General features: G+C 43.5%; 1 protein-coding gene across 7 annotated transcripts in view; it reads right to left on the reverse strand.

Annotated features, from left to right (window-relative positions):
* LOC117461869 (zinc finger protein 521-like) overlaps nt 1-22,990 on the reverse strand; it is an 87,949-nt gene that overhangs the window by 34,722 nt on the left and 30,237 nt on the right. For 5 of the 7 annotated variants that reach the window (XM_071206458.1, XM_071206457.1, XM_071206456.1 and 2 more), the window contains 3 exons: nt 11,540-15,045; nt 11,296-11,380; nt 10,899-10,931 (listed from right to left, as the gene is read on the reverse strand). In XM_071206458.1, the coding sequence (XP_071062559.1) occupies nt 10,899-10,931; nt 11,296-11,380; nt 11,540-14,689 (3,268 nt within the window). In that variant the 5' untranslated portion in view covers nt 14,690-15,045. The remainder of the gene's footprint in view (nt 1-10,898; nt 10,932-11,295; nt 11,381-11,539; nt 15,046-22,990) is intronic. The other 2 variants (XM_071206454.1, XM_034103858.2) reach the window with 2 other exon arrangements.

A 22,990-nucleotide genomic window follows, 5' to 3' on the forward strand; every position in this document is an offset into this window, starting at 1 on the left:
GTCATTAAGAGTTCCGCAGCTGCAATACAAACAAGACAAATCTATCTATTGTTTATTACCTCCTCGGGCTTTTTACCCAGAGGGCAGAATAAGAGAGGGAGGGGCAGAGGTCAGTGTAATTACCATTCACTCCCTCCTTGGAGTCAGACAGTGCTAAGACATGCATTGGCAAATTCCATGGCAGCATCGTATATCACATTACCATAAAGCCCCAAAGAGCTAACCTTTGTTCAATTCCATTTGATTCTAAGAGAGGAAAACAGTCACACTGACAGCCTCGTGCACCCTCCGTGTTTCATGAGTTCAGTTGTTTATCCTTCAGTCGTGTGACTGCTCTTGCTAAAGATGTGCTATTCCAAAAATAAAGTGTCAGGGGACATGGGGGATCATTGAATCATCCTGGGTAGAATATCACATCATCTGGAGAGCTTCAAGGTTCAATCTCAAACTACACCTGAGAAAAAAGACAGTTTGTCTGGAAAATAATACACCGTGTTTCGCTCCAAGCCACTCTATAAACATGGTCTAATTCAATAATTATGCATCGCTATGGTTGCTCACATTCTGATTAACAATTACATTGATTTATATTTTATTCTGGGATACTTAATAGTGTGCTCCTGGTATTATAGAATTCACCTGGAAGCACTTTCCATGTTGACCAACAACAAAGCGCTTGCATTTGCAGCATCAGTACACTCTAATATGCCTGTTGACTGAAAATGAGAGCACCAGTGCTGACAGAATGTGAAATACTGAGCAGAGAAGGCTTAGTCGCGATGTCTTCAGTCATGCTTAAAACCAAGGGCTTTGGCTCTCCGAGACAATCGTTATGCTCTATGAAAGGACAGACCTCGGTACAGAAGATAAAGAAATGTAAAGATGAGAAGGGGGCAAAGAAGCAGACATATAGACAAAAACGCACAGACGTGAGAAATGTAGACAAAATAAACCAAAAGAATAAAAACACAGGAGTGGGCCAAGAAAGCAAAAACGAAGAAAGGGGGAATAGGAAAGAAAGACAGAAAGAAAGAAAGGAAGGAAGAAAGAAATAAGTAAAGAAAGAAAGAAAGAAAGAAAAGAGAGATCTGTGATTTTCCCCTTCCTCCCCTGAGACTTCCCTTGATGCCAAGCATTCATCATCCAGCCTCTAATATCAGTTATGCTGTGGCTCCTCTGCTTACAGCAGAATTAATTTCTGCTTTAATTACTCTCATCGGCGGAATGCTGATGAAGGAGAGGGACGAGGCATTCTGGGACTCGGGCCTCATTCCACCGCTTTAATTTGAATGAATTCCACCCGGAGACGCTGGCAAACAACTGGCAGCCGAGCCCGGGGAGCCACTCTGGGACTGCGCAGAAGAGCTGCAGCCATGGCCCCCACCAACCTAGCTACCTTGTGTGTATATGCTTGTGTTCGTTTTTCTTGTGTGTATTATGTGGAGCAGGTTGATTGTGCGAGGCTGAGCGTTGAAGTGAAAAGGTAGGGAGAAAGAACACACAAGACGAGCTGAAGCAAAGGAAACAGATTGATGGATTGAGGGATGAGTGTGTGTACAGTATGTGGGCATGTTTACAGGGTTTGTGTGTGGGTGGGCATGCGTGTGCCTTAGTGCGCAGTGCATCTTTAAATTCATATCACTGTATTCAGGGATATGGGTGAAACAGTATAGTAACTATTAACTGTTTCTTACAGATGCAGACAGTGAGAACAGATCCATATGGATACCAAACATATGAAATATGAACACCATCACTGACTGCAGCCCACTGTGTAACACAAGTGTTGGTTGGAGAGCAAAAATCATTAATAGTTAATTTGATTATTCCAGATATGGCACATCATACTCCTCAACAAACCCCAGTCTGTGTATCATACAAGAACTAGCAGTATAAAAAAGAGAACTATAACTGGATGAATATAGGATAAGGTTGTGGATGCACACAGGCCGTGTTTGCATAATGAAAACAACGGCAGAAACAGTATAATATCACAGCAACCCCGGCAGAGGAGCAGAGAGAAGGGCCATAATTGACTTTTCTCCAAGCCAGCTTGGTAGTTACAGAATGTAGCATATTGGATAAGGATTGTGATTGATTATGTGGGTCTGCCATACCAATTCGTTTGATTAAATGTAACCATGGGTTTCTTTTCCAAGCCCTAATGAAGCAGCAATTTAAAACTGAGCAACTGGAAGAGGCAGAGCCAGGCTGCCTTCAGCCCCATGCCGTCTATCTGTGTGTATATGAGGTTTCAAAACAGGAGACTTAACACAACATCCTGCCACTGTATCTTTAATATTGCAATTTTGATTAAATCAATTAAGAAAACTTATTTACAAATCTCTGTTTTAATGCAAAAAAAAGTCTGTAATGTTCTTCTGCCGGAATAGCCTGAAATAATAGCAAGATTGAAATGTAATGAATAATTATGTGGCATAAATCTCTGCAGGGAAAACACACACTTCCCCTCACAGCAGAGTAACATAACCATAATTAATATGTATGCTGAAATTGTATAGGAGGAAGGTGCTTACAATCAGAGTTGAGTTGTTAAAGATTACATGAATTTGCTCAGTAGCTGCTCTTTAACTTCATCCCACAACATAATTTATCTCCTCCAATTTTATGTTCCGAGCCATCCCTCCTCCAGTTCAGCAGAGGGCAGGGAGGTAGGTGGGTGTGACCTCCACTGACCCTGAAACCTCTGGACAGGTGGGCGGTGGCCTACGTGCACTGTCCGTTTTGGCAGGAACTCTCTTCCACTCCCTGGCAGGGAGCTCAGGCCATGATGAGCAGCTGGGTCGCAAACACTAAGCACATTAATATCTTCTTAATGATAATAATCATTATGGCATAAGCACCTTCCCCAAAGTGGGAAGGCTCGCGGAATGTGCCAGAGTAGCATCGTCGTTAAGGTAAAAAAAAAATGGAGATGAAATGACTCTTTTAATGGGCAGCAACTTACAGCCACCAGTATAATGCAGACACTAATGTAATAATGTGATAATGAGATACGCCGAAGACATTAGGGAGCCCAAAAACTCAATGAAACCAGAGTGAATAAATAAATAAAATCTGTACTTGAAATCGGGGTTGATGCAATTAGCACTGCAGATATACATTATATGATACATATTCTGCATGCTAATATAGACTTGACGGTATTACATTTAGATGTTTTAATTAGTACAAACTATCTCCAAGATGTCCACGTACTTAAGGCCCTTCTTGAGTTACAGGAGTACTTCACGACCTTGTGTCCCCGTGCCTTTGAGTGCTACAGCATTTCCCATATACGCGCCTCATTTAATATAACCGTCAGTATTCACCTATCATAGGCCATTATCTGTCTCATCCGCGTTCATTATTGAAGCTAATGATCTGTTGTCCTCTCTGCCCCCTATTGAAGGAGGACTACATTAAAAGTCTCTTACTAACTTAATTAGTAATTATAAATGTTAAAGATTAATCAGAGAGTGAGTGGCTTAAGGTTTGCGTCTCTAGGCAGTGGTGGGACAAATGGAGAGACAAAAAGGCCATGTCGCTTCAGTGTTCACACTCCACTGTCGTGCTGGAAATGGAACAAGACATATGAAAAGAGTGGAAGTGTTACCATTTTACTTTTAATAAATGTCATGAATGTTTTATCTCATAATTGAGTTTTCACATGAGTAGACACGCACACACAAAACTATAACAACATATTTCAAATCGAAAATATCTCATGTACAGTGAGGGCTTGCATGCTCGAAGCTGTCTTTAATTCTTCCAGTCTGATATAGATTGTCGTTTACTTTCTATAATATAAAGCACTGCTGCAGTAGATGTAAGGCTGTAACAGGAAGCAGCATTTAATATGGTAACCTACGATGCATGCAGCACTCACATTATCTCTTTCTAACAAGATGGAAATAGATCCCCTTAATTAAATCCTGGGTGTACACTAATTCCTTACTAAATCTGCACCTCTCTGACAATTCCACATCAGCACCACCATGCGCTCCAGTAAACATATAAGTACTGATATCAACATTAAACCTTAATAACTAATAAAGCTTTCATCCAGGGAGTTCCTGTGTGACTTCCATTAATGTGGGGGGAATCGCCCAGGACCATCTCCTTGTTTTCCGGAGCATGTTGACGCTCAAGCCGGGGGGTCGGTACACTCGGTGCGGGAGGGAAAACAAGGAGGAACTTTAGCTGTGCTGAGTTGTGGGATAGAAGAGATGCAAATTGCATCCGCTTGAACTTCAACCATATGTGAAAAAAAAATGCAGTTTTAAGGAGATGCACACATTTAAAGTAAACTTAAGAAGTAAACAACAACTGATTATTGCAAAAAGGAGCAAAGATTATAAAGTAAACAACGATGGGTATCCATTTCGTGGCTCTGCCCTCTCTCTTTTAGAGGAGAAATGGCGGTGCTTTGACTGTTGAGTAGGGAGTCCTATCACACAAGACACACAGAGTGGGGTGATGGTGGGGGGCTGGCCGGTGGCCCGCAGCACCTGAAACCTATTAGAGAGCTTTGGAACATTCCACAGGGTTCTTCCACATTGGCCAGAGGGCATTGTAAAGGTCCACACAGAGAGGGTCGGTGAGACTCAGACGCCGACAAAGAGCCAGCAAGGTGAAACACTAAAACTAAAGTTTGATATCTAGGAGCAACGGGTCTGAGTTTATTTATTTTATTTTAGAGAGAGAGCGAGAAAGGGTACATTTAATGTTAGTGTTTTTAATGTCAGAAAAACACATTTTGGTTCCACCAGTTTCTAAATTGCCTTTGGTCCCTGCTGAAATTCAAAATATGGTCTTAAAGCAATAACATTTTCTGTACTTAGATTCACAAGTAGTTTGTCTTCATAAATGCCCTATGACGTTGCCCCATTTACCGTTGGCAAGCCAATCTGAACTTTTATCAACTTTTTATCAAATGGTTTGCCATCTGGACTTAAAACAGTAGGGGCCCAATAGTGCGCTGACACTAAAAACAAACACGCATAAACACACACAACCTGCTGCCAAATTTCTTGGAGATAGCCTTATCTTCTCCGCTATGTGTGTGTGTTATATGTGTTTTAGTGGTACCAAGGCCCAGCTCTTTGGCTGGATCTGTGTCGATGCCTCAGTGTTATGCTCACTGGGTTTAGCTCTATGGGTGTCTGTGGCCTCTCCTCTGGCCGCCCGTGTCCATTTGCTCTGCGGGTATGGCAGGCCTGAGCTGACAGATGGCCGCCCCTCTCCATTCCGCTCCAGAGTAACACAGTAACTGGTTTTTCCTCCGCCGTTGACCTTGCCACAGCCAGCCAGCAATCCAGGCTGGCACTCGGCCTGTCGAACAGGAGGGTAATGAAGTCCAGCGCTGCTCACATGATTATTAAGGCTTTGACGCTGGGGGGCCTTTCAGAACCCTATCCCCCTCCCCTCTCCTCCCCTGTCTGCCATTCACACAGCCAAAGTTCGATGACGATAGTAATTTGTTACATGGTACTTTGTTAAACCACTGTTGTGCACCATAAAGAGGGTTAAAACTTTTTGGGGTGTTCTTTTGGATTCTGTTTGTACTCTAAAACAAACCTCTCTGCCCCTATGAAGCGTACTTAACAACAATTTTGAGAACAACATTGAGACTCTTTCCTATTCAGTAGCATATGATAGCTACTGGTGTCCCAGCATGCATGTCATTCCAAAAATGTGCCAAGTAAGAGCCACTACACAAAGTTAGATCAAATCTATCACACTAGAATTGGTGCTGACAACCTCTGAAAGCAATGCAGTTCAGCGGCAGCGCACCACTTCACTCTCACTGTAATTCCCCCTTACCACAAGCATCTCTAGGCATGCTTGGAACCCCGGTCCCATCAGGGCCAGGCTGGGATTTGAGAGGTGTAGGTTGCAGCTCTGACCTTTACTAAGGCAGGGCTGTCTGTTTGCACTTCTCCCATAAGCCCCCCACCAGTCAGACTGCTAAGCAACCCCTTCAGACCAAGGGTGCGCATGCACCTACGGCCTTGGTGACATCTCAGAGACCATAGGGAGGCAGAGAAATGCAGAGGTTAATTCTGATCATCCAGTATTTATGGGCTTCATTTCAGAACAAGGGTTGGCATTAACACTCTAAAGGAGACATCCCTCCTGTATATCAATAAAACATAGCCAGAAGCACAGGAAGAGCCTACCTTTTATTCAGGTCGCCCAAGTCCCCGAGTAGACTTGCATAGGAGGTTTCTAAAAGTACATGCCCTTATTAGATGATGTCTTTAAATTCAAAGAGAAAAATTATGACTTCATACAAATGTGTATTTTTGTATCTAGTTTGTAATGTATGTATTGGAATAATTGGACCAGGTCAGCCAATCTCTGAAAGGAATTGTCCCTGAGTCACCATGGTGATATCAACCCACCGATTGCAATGCAGTAAGGGGCAGCAAGTGTTCGCTCAGAGTTTGTACAAACAGGCTGTATGAACTGAGAGCATCAGATATTTTCTCACATGTTGGCCTAGTCTGTGAAGTGTGGGGAAATGTCAGGAAAATCAATAGATAAGGACCACATCAGCCAGAGCTTGTCTGGCCTAGCAACAGAGCATCCCCATGGTGATGTCAATTACCTCTGCTTTACAACAAAAACACCAGGAAGAGCAAAACAGTCTCTGCAATGCTGTACAACTTTGAATGCAGTCTCCTGGTTACATTGAGGAATGTGTAAGAAACTTCTTTTTTTCTTGTTTCCACCCAGACAGGTAGGTAACACCATGAATGTGAGAATCTTATTGATAGTTTTTTTTTTTTTTTTCGCAGCTCACTCTATTTTCTATTCTCCTCATGGACGCCACATTAGTCAGGGAGAGGTATAATGTAACGAGCAGTAAGGTGCGCATAATTGCATATTAGCAGCAACACACTTGGCTGCACGGGAGGTGACTGCGCTAACGAACAGAGAGGTGTTATTAATCACCAATTAATAAAAGAAGGCAGATATCACACTCAGTATATGGCACGCATGGATTCCTTTGTTTCCAATGGCTGGTCCAGGCCTGTTCTCTTATTTATTTCATAAGATTGATCCTGTTCCTGTGCGGTGTTGTCTATCGAGTTCTGACTCTGATCCAGCCCCCTAGGAGTCAAATGAGAAATGTTTGGCCATGTTTGTTAGCAGATAACATGTGTGTGTTGTATATAAATGAGTCCCAGAAATTGAGGGAACAATAACAGATGTACGTAACCAAGGAGAATAATAGGAAAATAAAAAATCCCAAATTCTGTATATGTACCAGAAGAAGAGTAAAACATAAGTACTTAATTGAGTTGTTAATGTTTTGCCACAAGGACAGAGACAGTAAAGGAGACCATGTAATCATCATACACTGGCCAAGTAAGTCTAGGGGCCAAAGACAAGAGGATATGTGTCAAGGATCATTTGCGGCGCTTTGCAAGAAAACAAAACAAGCCTTCCAGCTTCAAATGCTGTTACAGTGTCCGTTCCCCTACTGACAGCCAACACAGTATGTGTTGCCAGGTTGGAGCACGGGTAATATGATGAATATGTGAAAGCTACATAGTAAGGAAGAGGAAAAATAGAGAGATGGTGGACTGAGGGGGAAGGAGAAAGAGAGAACAGAAAGGAGGAGGAGAAACTAGAGGAGAGCTAAATGCCTCTCACTCGCTCTGCTCTCCAGCCCTGTAACGGCCCACAGTGCCCGCTTCACACAGAGCGGCCAGCTGTACAGCAAATGTGCCTTTCCCTCTCCGCCCCCGAACCTTTCCACCCCTCCAGTGCCCCCCTCTGCCAGGGCCGTCCAGGCCACCGGCTCCTCTCTGTGAGAGAAGGCTCCTCCCTTACTTGGCTTCAAGCTCAGTGCTGTCACCAGCCCAACAAAATCTGTAGAGGTGACCCCGAAAACACTTTTCTGGGATGTGGTTTGGTGTGTTTGTTTACAATTGTCCTTCTGAGCACTGCCACCTTGGCAGTAGCTGCTTGGAATGGACAGGAGTGATATGACCATTGGATTGAAAGCAGATATAATGGAAAAGCACAAACCCTTTTCACCTTTAAAACCCTTTAAGACAGAGCCTGTGCTTCAAAACATGTCACTGCTCTGAAAATCCACACAGGGACATTTGAAACAGTGCGATAAATGGGCCAAACGTGCCCCCCATGAGGCTCCAAATGTCATAGTTTATAGTGGGGTCAAAGTGAAGCAATGGGGTGGCATGATGGCATGCTGATAAAACCAAACAGGCTTTTGTGTCAATGAAAGACCTTCAAACATTCTCCTAAAAAAACGAGAACTTTGTAAAAAGCACTCTGATTATACATATTTTTTCCAGAGCAATAACTACAGATCAAGATGGCAAATTGAACTGCAGGACAAATTTGTTTTCTCACCTCAAAGAAAAATAGAAATAAAAGGTTTGATAGTGAATGCAGCAGCTGAAAGCTGTATAAATCTGTGGGTCTCTAGAGAAAAATCGGACACCCTCAATTCTGTAAGTGAGCCATGCCAAAAAAACTCCAAACTAAAGAGTGGCCAGCTGTCTTCTGGCTTGCTATTAAATTGCTCCTTGGATGGTGGCGATATCATTTTTTTCTCCATAGGAGGATCACACCAGGTCCCCAAACAGAGCGACCAGCTGTACAGCAAATGTGTACTGATCCATCTGGGCCCTAGCAGGCTGCGGCCTCCATCTTAAAACACGTGGGGCCGTTCACAGGCTTGGCTGGGGTTGGTCTTCAACACACCCCTCTGCACCCATGGCCACCTCCTTCCCTTTCAGTTACCTCCATTATCATACTAAATGTTGAGTAGCTGGGCACCAGAGCTGCGCTTTATATCTGAAGCAGGACCGCCATCGTTGTAGTGTAATATCCGTGCATCAAAATGTGCTGGCAGTCGTACAGAAGAGGCAGCCACGAGCACTTTGGACCGATGGGAGGAGGTGAGGGTGGAGACTGAGTGCACTTGGTTTAGAGAGACTATTGTATTACAAAGGCAGCTAATATGGACTTGTCTGGGTGAGACAGTCTCAGGTTTTGTTGTTCCATACACTTAGCACTATGCTTATGTCAAGGCACATCACTATATATAGAGTTATCAGTGTGAATTGACACCATGGAGCGGGGCATGGATGAAAACAACACCCCTATGAATCCAGCGTCTGCTCCATTACCTACGCTAATAACGCTGACAGCTGAGCGTAGATGACCCCAGCCCCCTGTTTCCCCTCTCCTGTGCAGATGGCCATTAAAAGGAGAAAGTGTCCCCTTTTCAGTAGAGAAGGTATTTAGAGCTTTTCCAAATTAGTGTTTTTTCCCTGTGTTTTTGGCCCAAATTGGCTTTGCAGTGATTACAGGCTGGATTGAATGTAACCTCATCCTGCACTACAAGGGGCCTATTCTCCAGAAGATATATAAAACCAAGAGATCAATGTTAGTGGTGTGACCTCATGCATATGTTTTCCCATATACCTCGTGTGAAATATATTTTCTTTATTCAATTCTGTTCCCTTTTTATTTGTTGGTTTCACAAAATGCAGTCCTTTCTCGACAACATACTACCACATTGTCATTACAATGAGTTTTCTTTTCTCCATCATTTAGAGATCACAAAACAAATGCTTGTGACAGAAACCCTTTTGAGGAGCCTGATGAAACCCGTGATCATGTAGAATACAAAGCAACAACATATCAGAGAAGTGAGACATCAGACAATAACCCAATCACCTATCCTCCTGTTATCTTAAGCTGTCTGAATTCCACCATTATGGGGGAACTGTGGGCTTGTGCGGCTGACAGACATAAAATAACCAGTAGGGGGGTTTGTTTTCTACCCTCCCAGTGTGCTCCGTGCCTGCCTTTGCGAGAGAAAGGACTAATGCTGGCATGGTACTGTATTAGGCACCCCCAGTAGAATAGTGGGTGAGCAGATCGCAAAGATGAATACAAAATACATACCTACACACTCAGCTCGTCTCTCTCTTTTGCAAATACACCGAAGCATCAAAATCACAAATCACAAATCACATGCTTCTGATTGTTTATGCACAAACAGTGGGTCCCTGATAGAATTGCCTACCGGTCCTGATAGAATTGCCCACCGTGTTTAAATTCACCTGCGCCTAGAAGCGTGTCCCAAACAGAGACGCGGTTTGGTTCCAGATCAATGCGTCTCTCTCCCACTGAAGACAACAGATAATGCAGTGTAATGAAAGAGCCGCCAAACGAGCTGAATAAATGAATGAATAAAGGAACGTGAGACCGGAATTCAGACGCCTACTTACTGCAGGCAAGAAAAACCTGTTTTCCCAATTGTCTGTTCTCTACAAATTATTCTGCCTGCATACAAATGAAAACCAAAAGTAAATACGTTTTGAAAATGGCGAGGTTAGTAATTACACCAGCAGTCTTTGTTTAGGAATCTTATGAAAGATAACTTGAAATTTGGAAAATAATGTGTGATCCACAACGTGATAAAAATCAAATATCCATTTGTTCAGTTGATTTGACGTCGATAGAGCATGAATGTATTCTACCAAATGTTGTTTTCAGATCTCACTCATCTGAACACACTACTTAAGTGAGGAGGAGCAATAAACAAACAAAATAATGTACAGTTGCAATGTGGAGATTTTTAACAAAATGGTGGAATAATATTTGGATTTTTTTAACAGTTCCAATCAAATCTTTTTTGGCATTTTTTTATTTAAATAATCTGTATGTCTACTACTTCAAACTGTCTCCATACAGAGTGGTTTGAAGTGAAGAGATTCTGCTCCACAGTCATGCACACGTACTATAGTATACCATTCACATGCATGGGGAAATGAAGATGGTGGGTTTAAAAATGCACAACACTGGGGATGCAGTTGATGGTCAAAATATTAAAATAATTCCACCTATTTGGTGATGTGATCCAGATACTTGTGAGCCTGAGTGAGACAGGGTCAAATATTTTATTACATATCACATCAGTTCTGAGTATGTGATTCAGCTTTTGAAAAAATATGATCACACTGCCTAAAATGTATTTCAATGAATCAAATACTTGATGTGAAGTTTGGTGAATTTTCCTTAATGAAGTATTCATTTTAACATAATATTGCACACCTAAGAGCTGTGTTGATTAAATGTATGCTACAATTAAAAAAATACATATTTTCCTATATATTACACACTGTTTGGATGACTTTGTTCCAAGAGTTAATATCAAAAGTAGCTGGTGGGAAAATGTTATGTGGCCTTGTTAGTGTTAGTGTTGCCTGAATGAATACAACAAAAATAGTTATCTCCTACCCAGCATGTGGTTGGCCACATGGACTTGGATGTCCCATTCACTGTAGAACACCATCTGACATTTGATGCACTGGTAGGTCTTCTTCTGAAAAAAAGACCAGGAGGAAAAGGATAAATAAAGGGATTTTAGTAAAGAATTACGTTGCACATTAGGTATCAGTTTTGTTCATGCATAGCAATGCAAAATATATTGTGAGGCTCAAGATGTTGTATTCATTCAGCATAACAATAGCGAAAACAATACCTCGTCAGTTTGTGAGGGACTGGCTCTTGGCATGGGGGACACCTGGGGGGTCTTGAGCTGTCCGCCGTTGCTGTCCCCAGCCTGGTCCCGATGCACGGTCTGGATATGGTTTTGTAACTCAGCTTCAGACTCAAACTTCACATTACAGCTGGAGCATCTTGTCTTGGCAGCGGATAACGAAGACGTAGAAGAAGCTGAGGATGATGAAGATACCACTTTGCCTTTCGCGTCTCCAGGGCTGAGCCTCTCCCCCTGGATCCATGCGGCATTGGTTGTTGCTGGAGTGGTTGCTCCACCATGTTGCTGCAGTTGCCTTCCTCCGTTCACTGTTGGACTGGAGCTCTTGGAGCCAGCTTGTGTCACGCATGATGCACACAGTCCGTAAGGCAGTCCGTTGATGTCTAGTTTCACCAGGTCCTGTTTGGACCGGAAGTCTTTCAGGCAAGAGGCGCACTTGAAAGGTTTTTGGGTATGGTGTAGCTGCTGGTGGTGAGCAATGATATTGTTGCGAGCAATAGTTGGGTAGTTGCCGGACATGGTGCCTGTCTTTTGCATATGGAAAGTACCATGGATTTTGAGCTCCAATGTGGAGGTGACGGTCTGCATGCACACCACACAGCGGAAACCTGTCAGGGAGTTCCTCAGGTCAGGGTGCATCTGGCAATGCTCCAGGAAGTCCTCCTCACTGTGCAGTGGCATCTTACAAATTCGGCAGCTACCCGTGTCCAGACTCTTGCTATGGGTGACCTTGTGCTCAGTCAGTGTGAGCAAGGAAGGGAAGCGCTCCCCACAGATGGGGCACATATAGTGTTTGACAGGCCCAAGGTGGGTCTGCATATGTTCCCTTAGCCCAGGCTCAGAGAAGAAGGTGCGCGAGCAGACATTGCACTTGTGGGTGCCCTTTATCATATCAGCTTTCCTTTTCATCATGGCACTCTCACCAGGGCGTATATTGTGGTCCCTCAACTGGTGGTTAGTGAGGAGTGAATCCATGGTGTAAGATGCTCCACAGATGTCACACGTAAACAAGGGATCTGCAGTGTCCAGCTCTTCCTCACTTCCATCGCGGCTGTTATGGGCATCGACCACAGTTCCTAATGTTGTTCCTGGACCATGGCTGTTTGTTAGGAGACTATGCAGCTCGACATCTTCCTTAGGCTGGCCATCCCCTACAGTAGAGCCATTAGCACCACAGTTCTGTGCCTTTCCCTCAAACACGCAGTGTTTCTCCCTCAAATGCTTCTCCAGAAGGACGATGGCATGGAAGGCCTTGCTGCAGAAGCGGCAGTTAAATTTCTTGCTGTGGGTAGTGATGTGGCACTGCAGCTCCACCTCTGTGCCAAAGGACTCACCACAAAAAATGCATCGGTGGGAACGGCCCTGGTTTTCAAGATGGCTGTGTTTTACGTGTAACTGTAGGTCAGTCTCATGCCTGAAGTCCCAGTTGCAGGACGTGCAGCGATATACCTTTTTCTCATTACTGTGCTTAACAGCCAGGTGGAGCTGGGTTGACACCTTTGAGTCAAACACCTCCTGACAGAGAGTGCAACGAAAGAACACAAAGGTATGCATGTCGAGAAGGTGCTTCTGCAAGTCATCCACTGAAGTAAACTGCTTGTCACAGCTCTCACAGATGTAATACGTGGAAGTTATAGTGAAGTGAATTGTCACATGCTTCAACAGGGACTCTTGGTTGGGGAACTCTTTGTTGCACTGTGGGCAGGTGAGTTGGGGCTGCATGCCATCCAGATGAGTCTTTAGGTGAGTCTGGAAAAGGTCTAGACTGGTATACTTGGCTCCACACTGGTTACATATGAACTCACTGGTAGTGCGTGAGACAGAGCTTCCTTGTTTCAGCATGGTATGTTCCACAGATATTGGAGAAGAAGGGCTGAGAGTCCGCAGGGATTTCTTTCCATTGTTGATGTAGTTCAGTGCAAGTGGAATGTTCTTGTGATTCTCCTTGATGTGCTTGTTGAGCTTCAGAACACTGTTGAATATGGGTGAATTGGTGCAGTACGAACAGGAGTACACCTCCACTATAGACTCCTTGGGAGTTAAAGCCATAGGGGAGTCAAAGCGCAGGCTTCCCCCGTCACAGTGAGTCTGACGAACATGCTCCTCCAAGGTAGTTTCCGTCAAGAACCCCATGAAGCATTGAGGGCAGAAGAAGGCATTGCTCTCCTTTGCCACAGGACTTGGAAAGCCATGGGAGCAACGGATGTGTTCCTGGAGGGTGTTGAGGTCACTCAATACCTCAGTGCAGAAATTACACTGAAAGAGGGCATCAGGCAAGCTGGCTAACAGGACAGCGTGGTCTTCTGCATTGTGGACCTGCCTAAGATGTTCATTTAGATTGAGTAAAGATGGCAGAACCTCCAAACAAAACTGGCAAGTATGAGCCTGCTCTGGCTTGTCCAGATGCATGGTTCGCAGGTGAATTTGAAGCACAGCCAAACTGGAGAACACTTGCTTGTTGCAGTACATGCAACTGTAGGAGACTTTGGGCTGCTTGGAGGAACGTCCTCCCATGTCTGATGTGTTCTGAGCAGCCCTCTTTCTCCTCCCCCTCGCCTTGGGCACAGGTGGGGCAGTTTCCACCATTGTTGAGCTGTCGACAGAGAGGTTAGAGTCAGGAGTGGTGCTAGAGACAGAGGTGTAGCCCACAGTCAGCAAAGAAGGGCTGTTGCTATGGTTACTAGATTCGGGGAGCTGGTGGATGTCCATGTGAGCGTAGAGGTCCTCTACTGACAGAAAGTGCTCAGGGCAGATAGTACAGGTGTGTCCCTTCCTGTCTCGGCTGTGTGACTGGTCAATGTGAGTCAGAAGGGTGCCCTCATCACTGAAGGGCTCATGGCAGTAAATGCACTGTAGGGTGGCACCCAGGCCTCCGTCCTCTGATGGAGAGCATTCAGGGTGGCACTCTGCGATGTGCCTCTGGAGCTCCTCTGGGACATCAAAACCCTCCTCACAACGGCTGCATTTGCGAGTTTCTTTCAGCTTCCATTCGTCACCTCTGGAAAGGCTTGCACTGCTTCCATCCTTGCCTCTTTCGTGTACTTGCATGTGGCCGTGGAGAGAGCTGGAGGAAAGGAAGCCTCTGCGGCACACAGGGCACTTGTGGGGTTTGTTAGAGGCGTGAGTTTTCATGTGGATTTTGAGGTGGTCACTGCGGGAAAAGGCAGAGTCACACTCTCCACAGTGGTACTTCTTATCACCGGTGTGAAGCTTCACGTGTCTATCTCGACTGCGCTTGTGCTTAAACAAGCGGCTGCAGAAGGTACAGCTGAAAGGGAGTTTATCCCCGTGGCTCTGTTCGTGGCGCTTGAGGAAACTTAAGCGGCTGAAGGACTTGTCACAGAACTGGCATGGGTATGGCAGGCCGGGGCCCCCTTCATCTTCGCCAAAATCATAGTCCTCGCAGTGTCCTGGAGAGGTCTGGTCTTTACTGGAGGGAGACGATGCAGGCCAAGAACCAGATGGGTCATCTTCAAGATCAGCACCGTCTGAGAAAAAGGAGAAAAGAGGGTATATGGGGTAGGAATGGAAAAGATGGAAAGAGAAGGAGAGAGTGAGTTAGAGAGGTATTAGCAACTCATTGGTCTCACTCTTGGGTGTAGACGGGGTGGGCCACTGTGGTGTTATTTGTCATGGTAATTATAAGGTTGTGGTGTATGAATTTAGAATTTGCCACTAAGAACATTTCTTCTCCAGTGGAAACAATACTGTATCTCTCCTTAGGTGTTAGCTAAAAAGTTACACTTATATGCAATTTAAAATATAATTAGAGAAGAGAATAAGTGGAAATGCTTTTACCACAATTAACCTTGTATGTGGTCATGTAATGGCTTCACCCACTGTGACTTAAAACACAATCACTTTGACATTTAAAGCCAACACAACGAGTGTACTTTAGGATGTAAGCCCGGCATGAGGTAAATTAGAACATTTCTATTATTCCTGAAAAAGTACTTGAATATTTTTAAAGAAACAAGAGCCCTTGAAATGACCTTAAGACAAGAAAAAAACTAAATAAGGAAAAGCAGCTCTCAAGAGTGAAAGAAAAGATTAAATATGCAATTTTGACCATAGCTATGCAAAGCCTTTAGGAAGCCTCCACTGCAAAATAGATGATTTTCATGAAACATGGGCATCTCAGAACATCAGTCAATAGATATCAGATTACAGAATAGGCATTATTATCATATTTGTCTGTGTGGTCTGCGCTAAGCCGTAAGGCAACTGATACAGGATGGATGAATGCGCAGGGATGCAGAGAGGGGCGAGGAGGGGACAAGGAAACGGATAGGGGAAGACAAACGAGAGGCTAAATATCTCACTCAAGGACAAGCAGGTGCAGAACATGACCAGGGAACACCAGTCAACTGACAATGCAGCCCCCATCTTTTTAACAATTACTTTAATGTATCCCTTTTCAAATCGCTTCTTTGCCGACATTCCATTCCCCCGGTTCACTGTGCACATATGAATGGAAAACACTGAGCACCATGTTCCACAAGTTCAAAAGGTTACAGGCCACTTCTTCCCGCTGCCGATTCCAAGTGCTGTGAACTTCCTTACCTAAACGAAACAACGTAATCTCAACCCCTTCAGAAAAGAAAAAAACTGGAATGGGAAATGGGGAAAAACAAGAGGAAACTGCAAAGATTTATGAGAGGGATGAAGGAAAAGCACAAGCTCTTTCCAGGATCCAACCTCTGTACTCTCCTTCAGCTGACAATCTAAGTCTCGCTCTCTCTTTCTCTCCCTTGTTCTGTTGTTTTTGCTGGGAGATCTGCCCTTTGTCAGGATATCATGCCCTCTCTGAGCACTTACCCCCATCAGGGCCTATCTTCAGGAAACAGATGGGGTCGGAGGCCATTCCCTTGCCCCTCCAAACTGCTGAAAGCGGCACATTGAGGGCCCACCTCCACACCGTGGCCCTCCCGGAAACCTCCCACCCCTGGCAAGGCGCCCACTCTGCACACATACATCTCACTCAAGGAGCAAACCTTGCCTGATTTACTTGCTTTATCTCTCAAACACGTCTCAATGTTTTCTCTCTCTCTCTCTCTCTCTGGTTTGAGGGAGGATGGGTGACTCAGTGCAATGCCCTCCTCCACAGAGGGGGCGGATCTGCCCTCACTCATGCTGCCTCCCTGGGTATAGGAGAATAACAGTGCAAGAAGAATGACCCCAGCCAATGCCTTACAGTCAAACATATTGGCTGGGAGACAAAAGCATAAAACAAACAAATGGGCCTGTATACAAGGCTAAATTAAATTCCACTGTCTTAAATGAGGATATCTTTGCCTTGAGACATTACTAAGCTGTCAGTACAACCTCATTGCAATGTTTTGTTTGTTTACTTGATGTATGTTATTTATATAGTGCATAAGCTCTAATAGCACAGATGCATAAAGCTGTATCTGTGGGGGACATGTGGGAGTCCGAGACATTGCTTCATGTCAAATAGCAGTAGCAATAGCATAACATGTTTAGATGGACAAAGGCTATGTTGATAATATGTTTGTGAGATATTACAGAAGCTGTTGAAGACTAAAATAACACCATAATATACATTTTTCAAATTAATCAATGAAAAGAATAATAATGTATTAAGTCGCATGGTTTGTACTACTTAAGGTATCACCATAGAAATCTAACGTGAAGAGTTGTTAAAGTAACAACAGTTGCTGGGTCTTATGTCTTACTGTGACGGCCATTACAATGTCAGATAGAAAAAGAGGACGAATATTGTAACTGTCTTATAGCATTTAGAGGTGAAGCTGTACTTTTTTTCAATACAATTGACCCTCATAACGAGGCTTACTACAGTTCTACTCTCTCCATCAGTCACACATTCAGTAATACACACATAGGAGAGCATGAATTCACACACTGCACACTCACTCATTAACAAACATATAGATGTGCAGACATACATGTACACATAGAATTCACAGATAAAGGCGCAATGGCCGAAACAAGTGTGTGAACAACTGTAGATGAAAGAGCAATATTCCTCAGGAGACCTCAGAGAGGAAACGGAGAGTGAGACTTGTTTTTTTCCTTCTTCACCCAGACAAGAAATGCCCAGGTCTCAGCAGCAGCCTGAGTAAATAAAAGAGCGGGCCTTACTTCCCTGTCTCTCGGGCCGGGGGCCTGTGCACGCCAGCACTCTCTGTGCTGCTGCCAAAGGGGATGCTGGGGCCTGAAAAACTACACCCTGCAGCTGAAGGGCTGTCTTTGTTGGTCTGCCAAGGCCTTCCTGAGCATCCTCCAGCCAACAGCCTGTCACGTCCTGGGAGGAAGACCTCCATCTTAAGGCCTGTCCCTCTCGGGGTGTTCTGTCCCTACCCCCTACCCCCCTCCCTCTTTCTCTCCTAAATGTCTTCTATATGGAACAAAACAACTTCATTTTGGGAGCTCCTATAGAGGGATGGCATTAAATGTGCCACAGCCATATTTTCTCGTAAGATATAACATTTAACCTAAGGCTGCAATACATGAAGACTTTTTTTAAGAACATAAAAAAAGCACAGCCCGTCCAATTTGAGAAATCAAGAAAATGGCAGGATAATTTAAAACAGCTCTACAGAAATTAGTGTTTCTTTTTTTCTTTTACTGGAAAAGTAACCACAGAAATTCTCTCCTTCACACGAAAGTCTCAGTTTCCTCTTCCAGTCTGAAGTGCTCTTTGTGCACCACTTCCTCTATGTTCATTTATAGCACCCTTTCCCAGAGTAAATACTCCTGTTCAAATAAGATCCTTAATGCTGGGAACAAGTAGGTTGGCCATTACTGTGCACAGCGGCACAGCTTTCAAAGCAACTAAAAAATGTTTTGAAGTTATATGTTTTTGAGAATTAGCATGATATATGAACATTTTTGATAATAGATATATAAGACTTTTTTTCCTTTTGGACTTCAAAACATAAAAGGTGGATAAAAATGTCTCTAAAATTTGAAATACTAAATACAGTTATACAAATCAGAAAAAAGGCCACATTATTTAAGCACTGATCCTTTACACTTTTGTTAGCTGTGTAACACAAATTAATTTGATAGTTTGGTTGGTGAAACTACATTTTTACTAATAGAATTTAAAGAAACCTGAAATAGACACACAAAATGTATAATTAGTGCTCATGTTAAATTATTTCAGGCTAAAGCTTGGATGTTTGGTTTTACATTTTGTGGAGGAAATTAAATCATTTTTAAAAGGAGAAATGGCCTTTTGCTAATACACCATTTGAAATATGTGTACAGTTAATCTGTTACTCTTGAACGGAGAAACATCTCTGTCTTGCTATTTTTAAATGTTGTGAACAGATTTTTAAAACTGTTCACTGTCAAATTCCTCTTAAAAAATACATCTACATTTCAAATCAACATTTTAATTGCAATAAATTAAGTGCAAAATATATTGTTCTTAACATTTGTTAAAGTTCTTGTTTAAAAATGACAGACTGTCCCTGGACTACTCTAGATTATTTGTATTTTATTGTGAAGCTATTTGTAACCCATAAAGTACACAAATTACATAAATCAATAGTTTTATTTACATAATTACTTATCTACTTTTTTCATCAGAGACTTTGATATTAATGTGCAGCTTCTACCAAAAGCTCACTCTTAAATACAGCATTTGTAAACAGGCATTTGTGATTCTATTGTTTTTATCCAGTAATACACCCTCCTCAAACCTTTCGGGAACCACGGTTTGGGAATAACTCTGCTGGCGCCTGGACCTCCGTATCTGAGGTCCTGGAAGCAGTTCAAGATGGCTTATCACTGCCTAACAGCAACAGAGTAAACCTCTTCTATTTAGGAAGCCAAACTCTTATCCAGGTCCAGGACCTTATCTTATCAGAAAAGTGTTTTTGCCATCACTCATCTGCCACTTCTATAGCAAGCTAGACTTTGTTCAAAAGCCATTCTAGTGAAGCAAAGCATGGCCATGTTTTCAGTCGCCAAACCTTATCTTCCTGTGTGTTGTATCAGAGATCTGTACGTAGTGGTTGTCATAAGAGATGTGTTTGTGTGAGTGTATTTGTGGCACATGGGGGATTGGGGATTCAATGAATAAACAAAAAGCTGACAACGTGTCTGATGTAACACCATGACCCCACTTCATATTCAGAGATGGGATCTTTTTACAGTTACTGGGAAAAGTAGTGAGCCTCTCCCATGAGACAATGCATGTGTCATCTCAACACTTTTCCTGTTCTGATGCCCAAATAGCAACGTGTGTCTGAACAACACAATTTCATGTACGGCCCTGTTTGTGACACAACCACTTAAGATCTAATAGAGAAGGTTGCGAGAGACATTTTTACAGTAGCTAAGCCTCCAATCTCCACCACTGAGAGGGAGGGCGGTGGTCGATTTTTTTGGGACTAATTTCAGTCGGACAAACAAATCACTCAGTTGATTCAGGACCGAGAGCTCAGAGGACACAGAGCTGCTGGAAGAGGCCCAGGGCTGGGCTTTACTCACAGTAGTCCTGCTACATCCATGCTTTAAGACCTCAAATCCTGTCAAAATGAAACACTGATAATTCCCAGTAGCTGTCAACAAAAGTGCCAGGTGGCTAGCCAGGCTTTTTGCATTATGATTAACACACACAATTAGAGGTATTTAAAGCGCTGCGATTCTCCAACAAAGTATAATGCGTGTGTGTGGCTGCGCGTGTGTGCATTCAGCCCGTTTTTATTTTTTCCCCTTTTTTTGTTGTTGGCAAACACAATATGTTTTTACACATCACTGGGAAATGTCAGCTCCCTCCCCTCTTGCTACAGATCAATCAAATACACTATACTACAGAAAGAAAAAAGAAAAAGAGGGGTTGTGTGAGACGACTGAGGAGCAGCAAACAACTATGCTATCTTTTACCGAACAAGGTAGAAAAACAGTAGATGAAATAAGAATTGACTTCCCGGGGTTTCATCAGTGCCCTAGCAGCGAGTTAGTCTCGCCTAACATCATGTACACAACACATCTCCACACACACAGAAATGCACACAACTGAAGTCTATGGGGATTTTTTTCACACAGGGCCTGACACAAAGAGCTGGAACATCAAGCACTGTCCCGACTCTGTGGTCTGGGTGTCCATTATTCTGGCTCTCATGGCTCTGTCTCTCAACCATGGGGAAGCAGAAAACTGTCAACTACTTTGTCCACATTACCCACGTCCCCCAGCTCAGACAGGAGCACTTGGTCACTGTCCCAGAAATCACAGTGCCCCAGTGGCTTCGCAGGAAAGTTAGACAAATGGAAGGCCAGAGGAGGAAAAGTAGGGCGGCCAGTCATCCTTTACTACGCATTTCTTTCCATGATAGTGAGACACAATGAAAAGTGGAATTCCATTACTTATCCCGGGGAAGTGTCCCTGCTATGCTGATGTCTTTTCACTAACATCGGAAAACTGATATCAATACTTGATGATGACGATCGATAGTAATGTTTGAGATAATGCCAGGCCTCTGAAATGACCTGGGATGTTTGTGCTTTAAACAGGATCCGCCTCAGATTTTCCTGTGAAAATCTGCATCATGTAACAATCCATAACCGCAGTGATTGAACTTGAAAACATGCCAAGGGTGACTTACTGCCATGTCATATCCTCCATAACAACTGCATACTATTACATGGAGGTCAGTAAGGTCAGAAACACTTAAACACTGCCAGAAAGCAGATGACCAGGGCTTTAAAAATGCTGTTATTATTATACAGTGTTTTACTGTTTGATAAATATTATCAACATTTCACTTGGACAAAGGCCTAACATTAAAATGGTAATGTATGCAACTTGTTTAAAGGTTGTCTTATTTATTAAGTTTGGCATTTCTTGCCGTGTATTTACTTTTTTTTTGGTAAACGAAAGAAGATTAAATGAGGGCAGGGCAAAGTCACAGAGAACGGGTTAACAAGAAATTAAATTATCAAGAGTGCCTCGTTTTGTTTTTTTAAATACAAAAACAAATGATTCAAGAAAGTTGATATGAGTTTCATAATTCGTTACTTAGAAAAGCAGTGGGTTGGATCGAAGGCTATTGCTAATATCTTATTGTTTCAGTTGGATAGTGTTTTTACATTACAAATACAAATATATGTTTCCATGCTGACTATGACTGTGGCAAAACTACATTTTAGTAAAGGGGAATGCATGAAACAGTCAGTATGTTATTGAGCATTTCTTCATAGGATTAAAACTGGCAGCCGTATCGAGCTTTGGCGATGAGTGATAAGACCTTAAGGTGCTGTGATGCAACATAGTCAGAGGATGTGTTTAGGATGTAGGTGGAGCATTTGGTGTGTGGGAGAGCGATGGTATGGTGTCATCTCCTGTAGAACTGAGCTGCAGGTGGTGTGAAGAGGAAGGACAGTTGACCACTTCAGGTAAGCTACAGCACGAACAGGAAGGAGGCTGTTCCCCGGGTCTTGGCTGGACCAGCAGCCACAGTGAGCCTCCCAGGGGGAGAAAGGAGGACGACAATCTGTCCCGCAGCATGCCCCTTCACCGCCTGCCTCACTGCACTGGCTCTAAGGGAGAGCTGGGCCAGGCGGGACCGGGCTGGGCAGGGTTTCAATCGGCAGGGGAGCGTGTGTGTGTGTGTGTGTTTGTGTGTGCGTGTGTGCGTGTGTGCGTGCGTGCGTGCGTGCCCTCAACACTGCGGCAGACCACGCGCAGGACCTAGTGGACAGTCAGTAGCCGGTCAGTCAGTCGGCCACAGTGAGAGATGCTGCAGCACAGTGCTGTTATATGCCATGAGCCATGACTCTATTAATGTTTCCCTACTGTGCAGGAGTTTACTTGGATGCTCTTTTATTTTTCCCCACTCTTAGTTACTCACAGACATTTGATTTATGTGATGATCTTGGAGAAGAAAAAAATGTTGTGCGTACATAAATATGCTGAGTTACTGTATGTTTGCTTCATTAAAATAGGGTTTGCTCTGCAACTTTCAAGAGGCGCTATCCATTACTTAAAACCACGCACAGCGTACACTGAATTCAGAAAATAGGATCTTATTCTATTTAATCAAACTACCACACAGTGACCCATAAAACCTAAGCTAGACTTCAACTCACAATTATTTCTCTGTTTGAGGATAACTTCAGACACTTGGATCTACATTTCAGTACACTGGGAATATTTTTGAAAAGGGTAGGTTGTCTGCCAAATGCCCTTAAAACATTTCTTACATCAACACCTCTTTTTCTACAGATGACAGCAACACTCCCATGCATATGGACAGACAAGATGCATGTGTTAGCTTTAGCATTAGCATTTATCAGAAAAGCATGACCCTGCCTCTTGACCCATGCCCTTCGTTTAATACACTGTGGCTCTATTTGATATCTCTTCAACGCCATCCCAGCTTGTCAGTGGTAAAACAACTGGAGACAGGCCGGGAGGGAGAAGAAAACATGCGTCTTGGA

This window comes from Pseudochaenichthys georgianus, chromosome 17, assembly GCF_902827115.2.
Source record: "Pseudochaenichthys georgianus chromosome 17, fPseGeo1.2, whole genome shotgun sequence".
Classification (NCBI taxonomy): Eukaryota; Metazoa; Chordata; class Actinopteri; order Perciformes; family Channichthyidae; genus Pseudochaenichthys; species Pseudochaenichthys georgianus.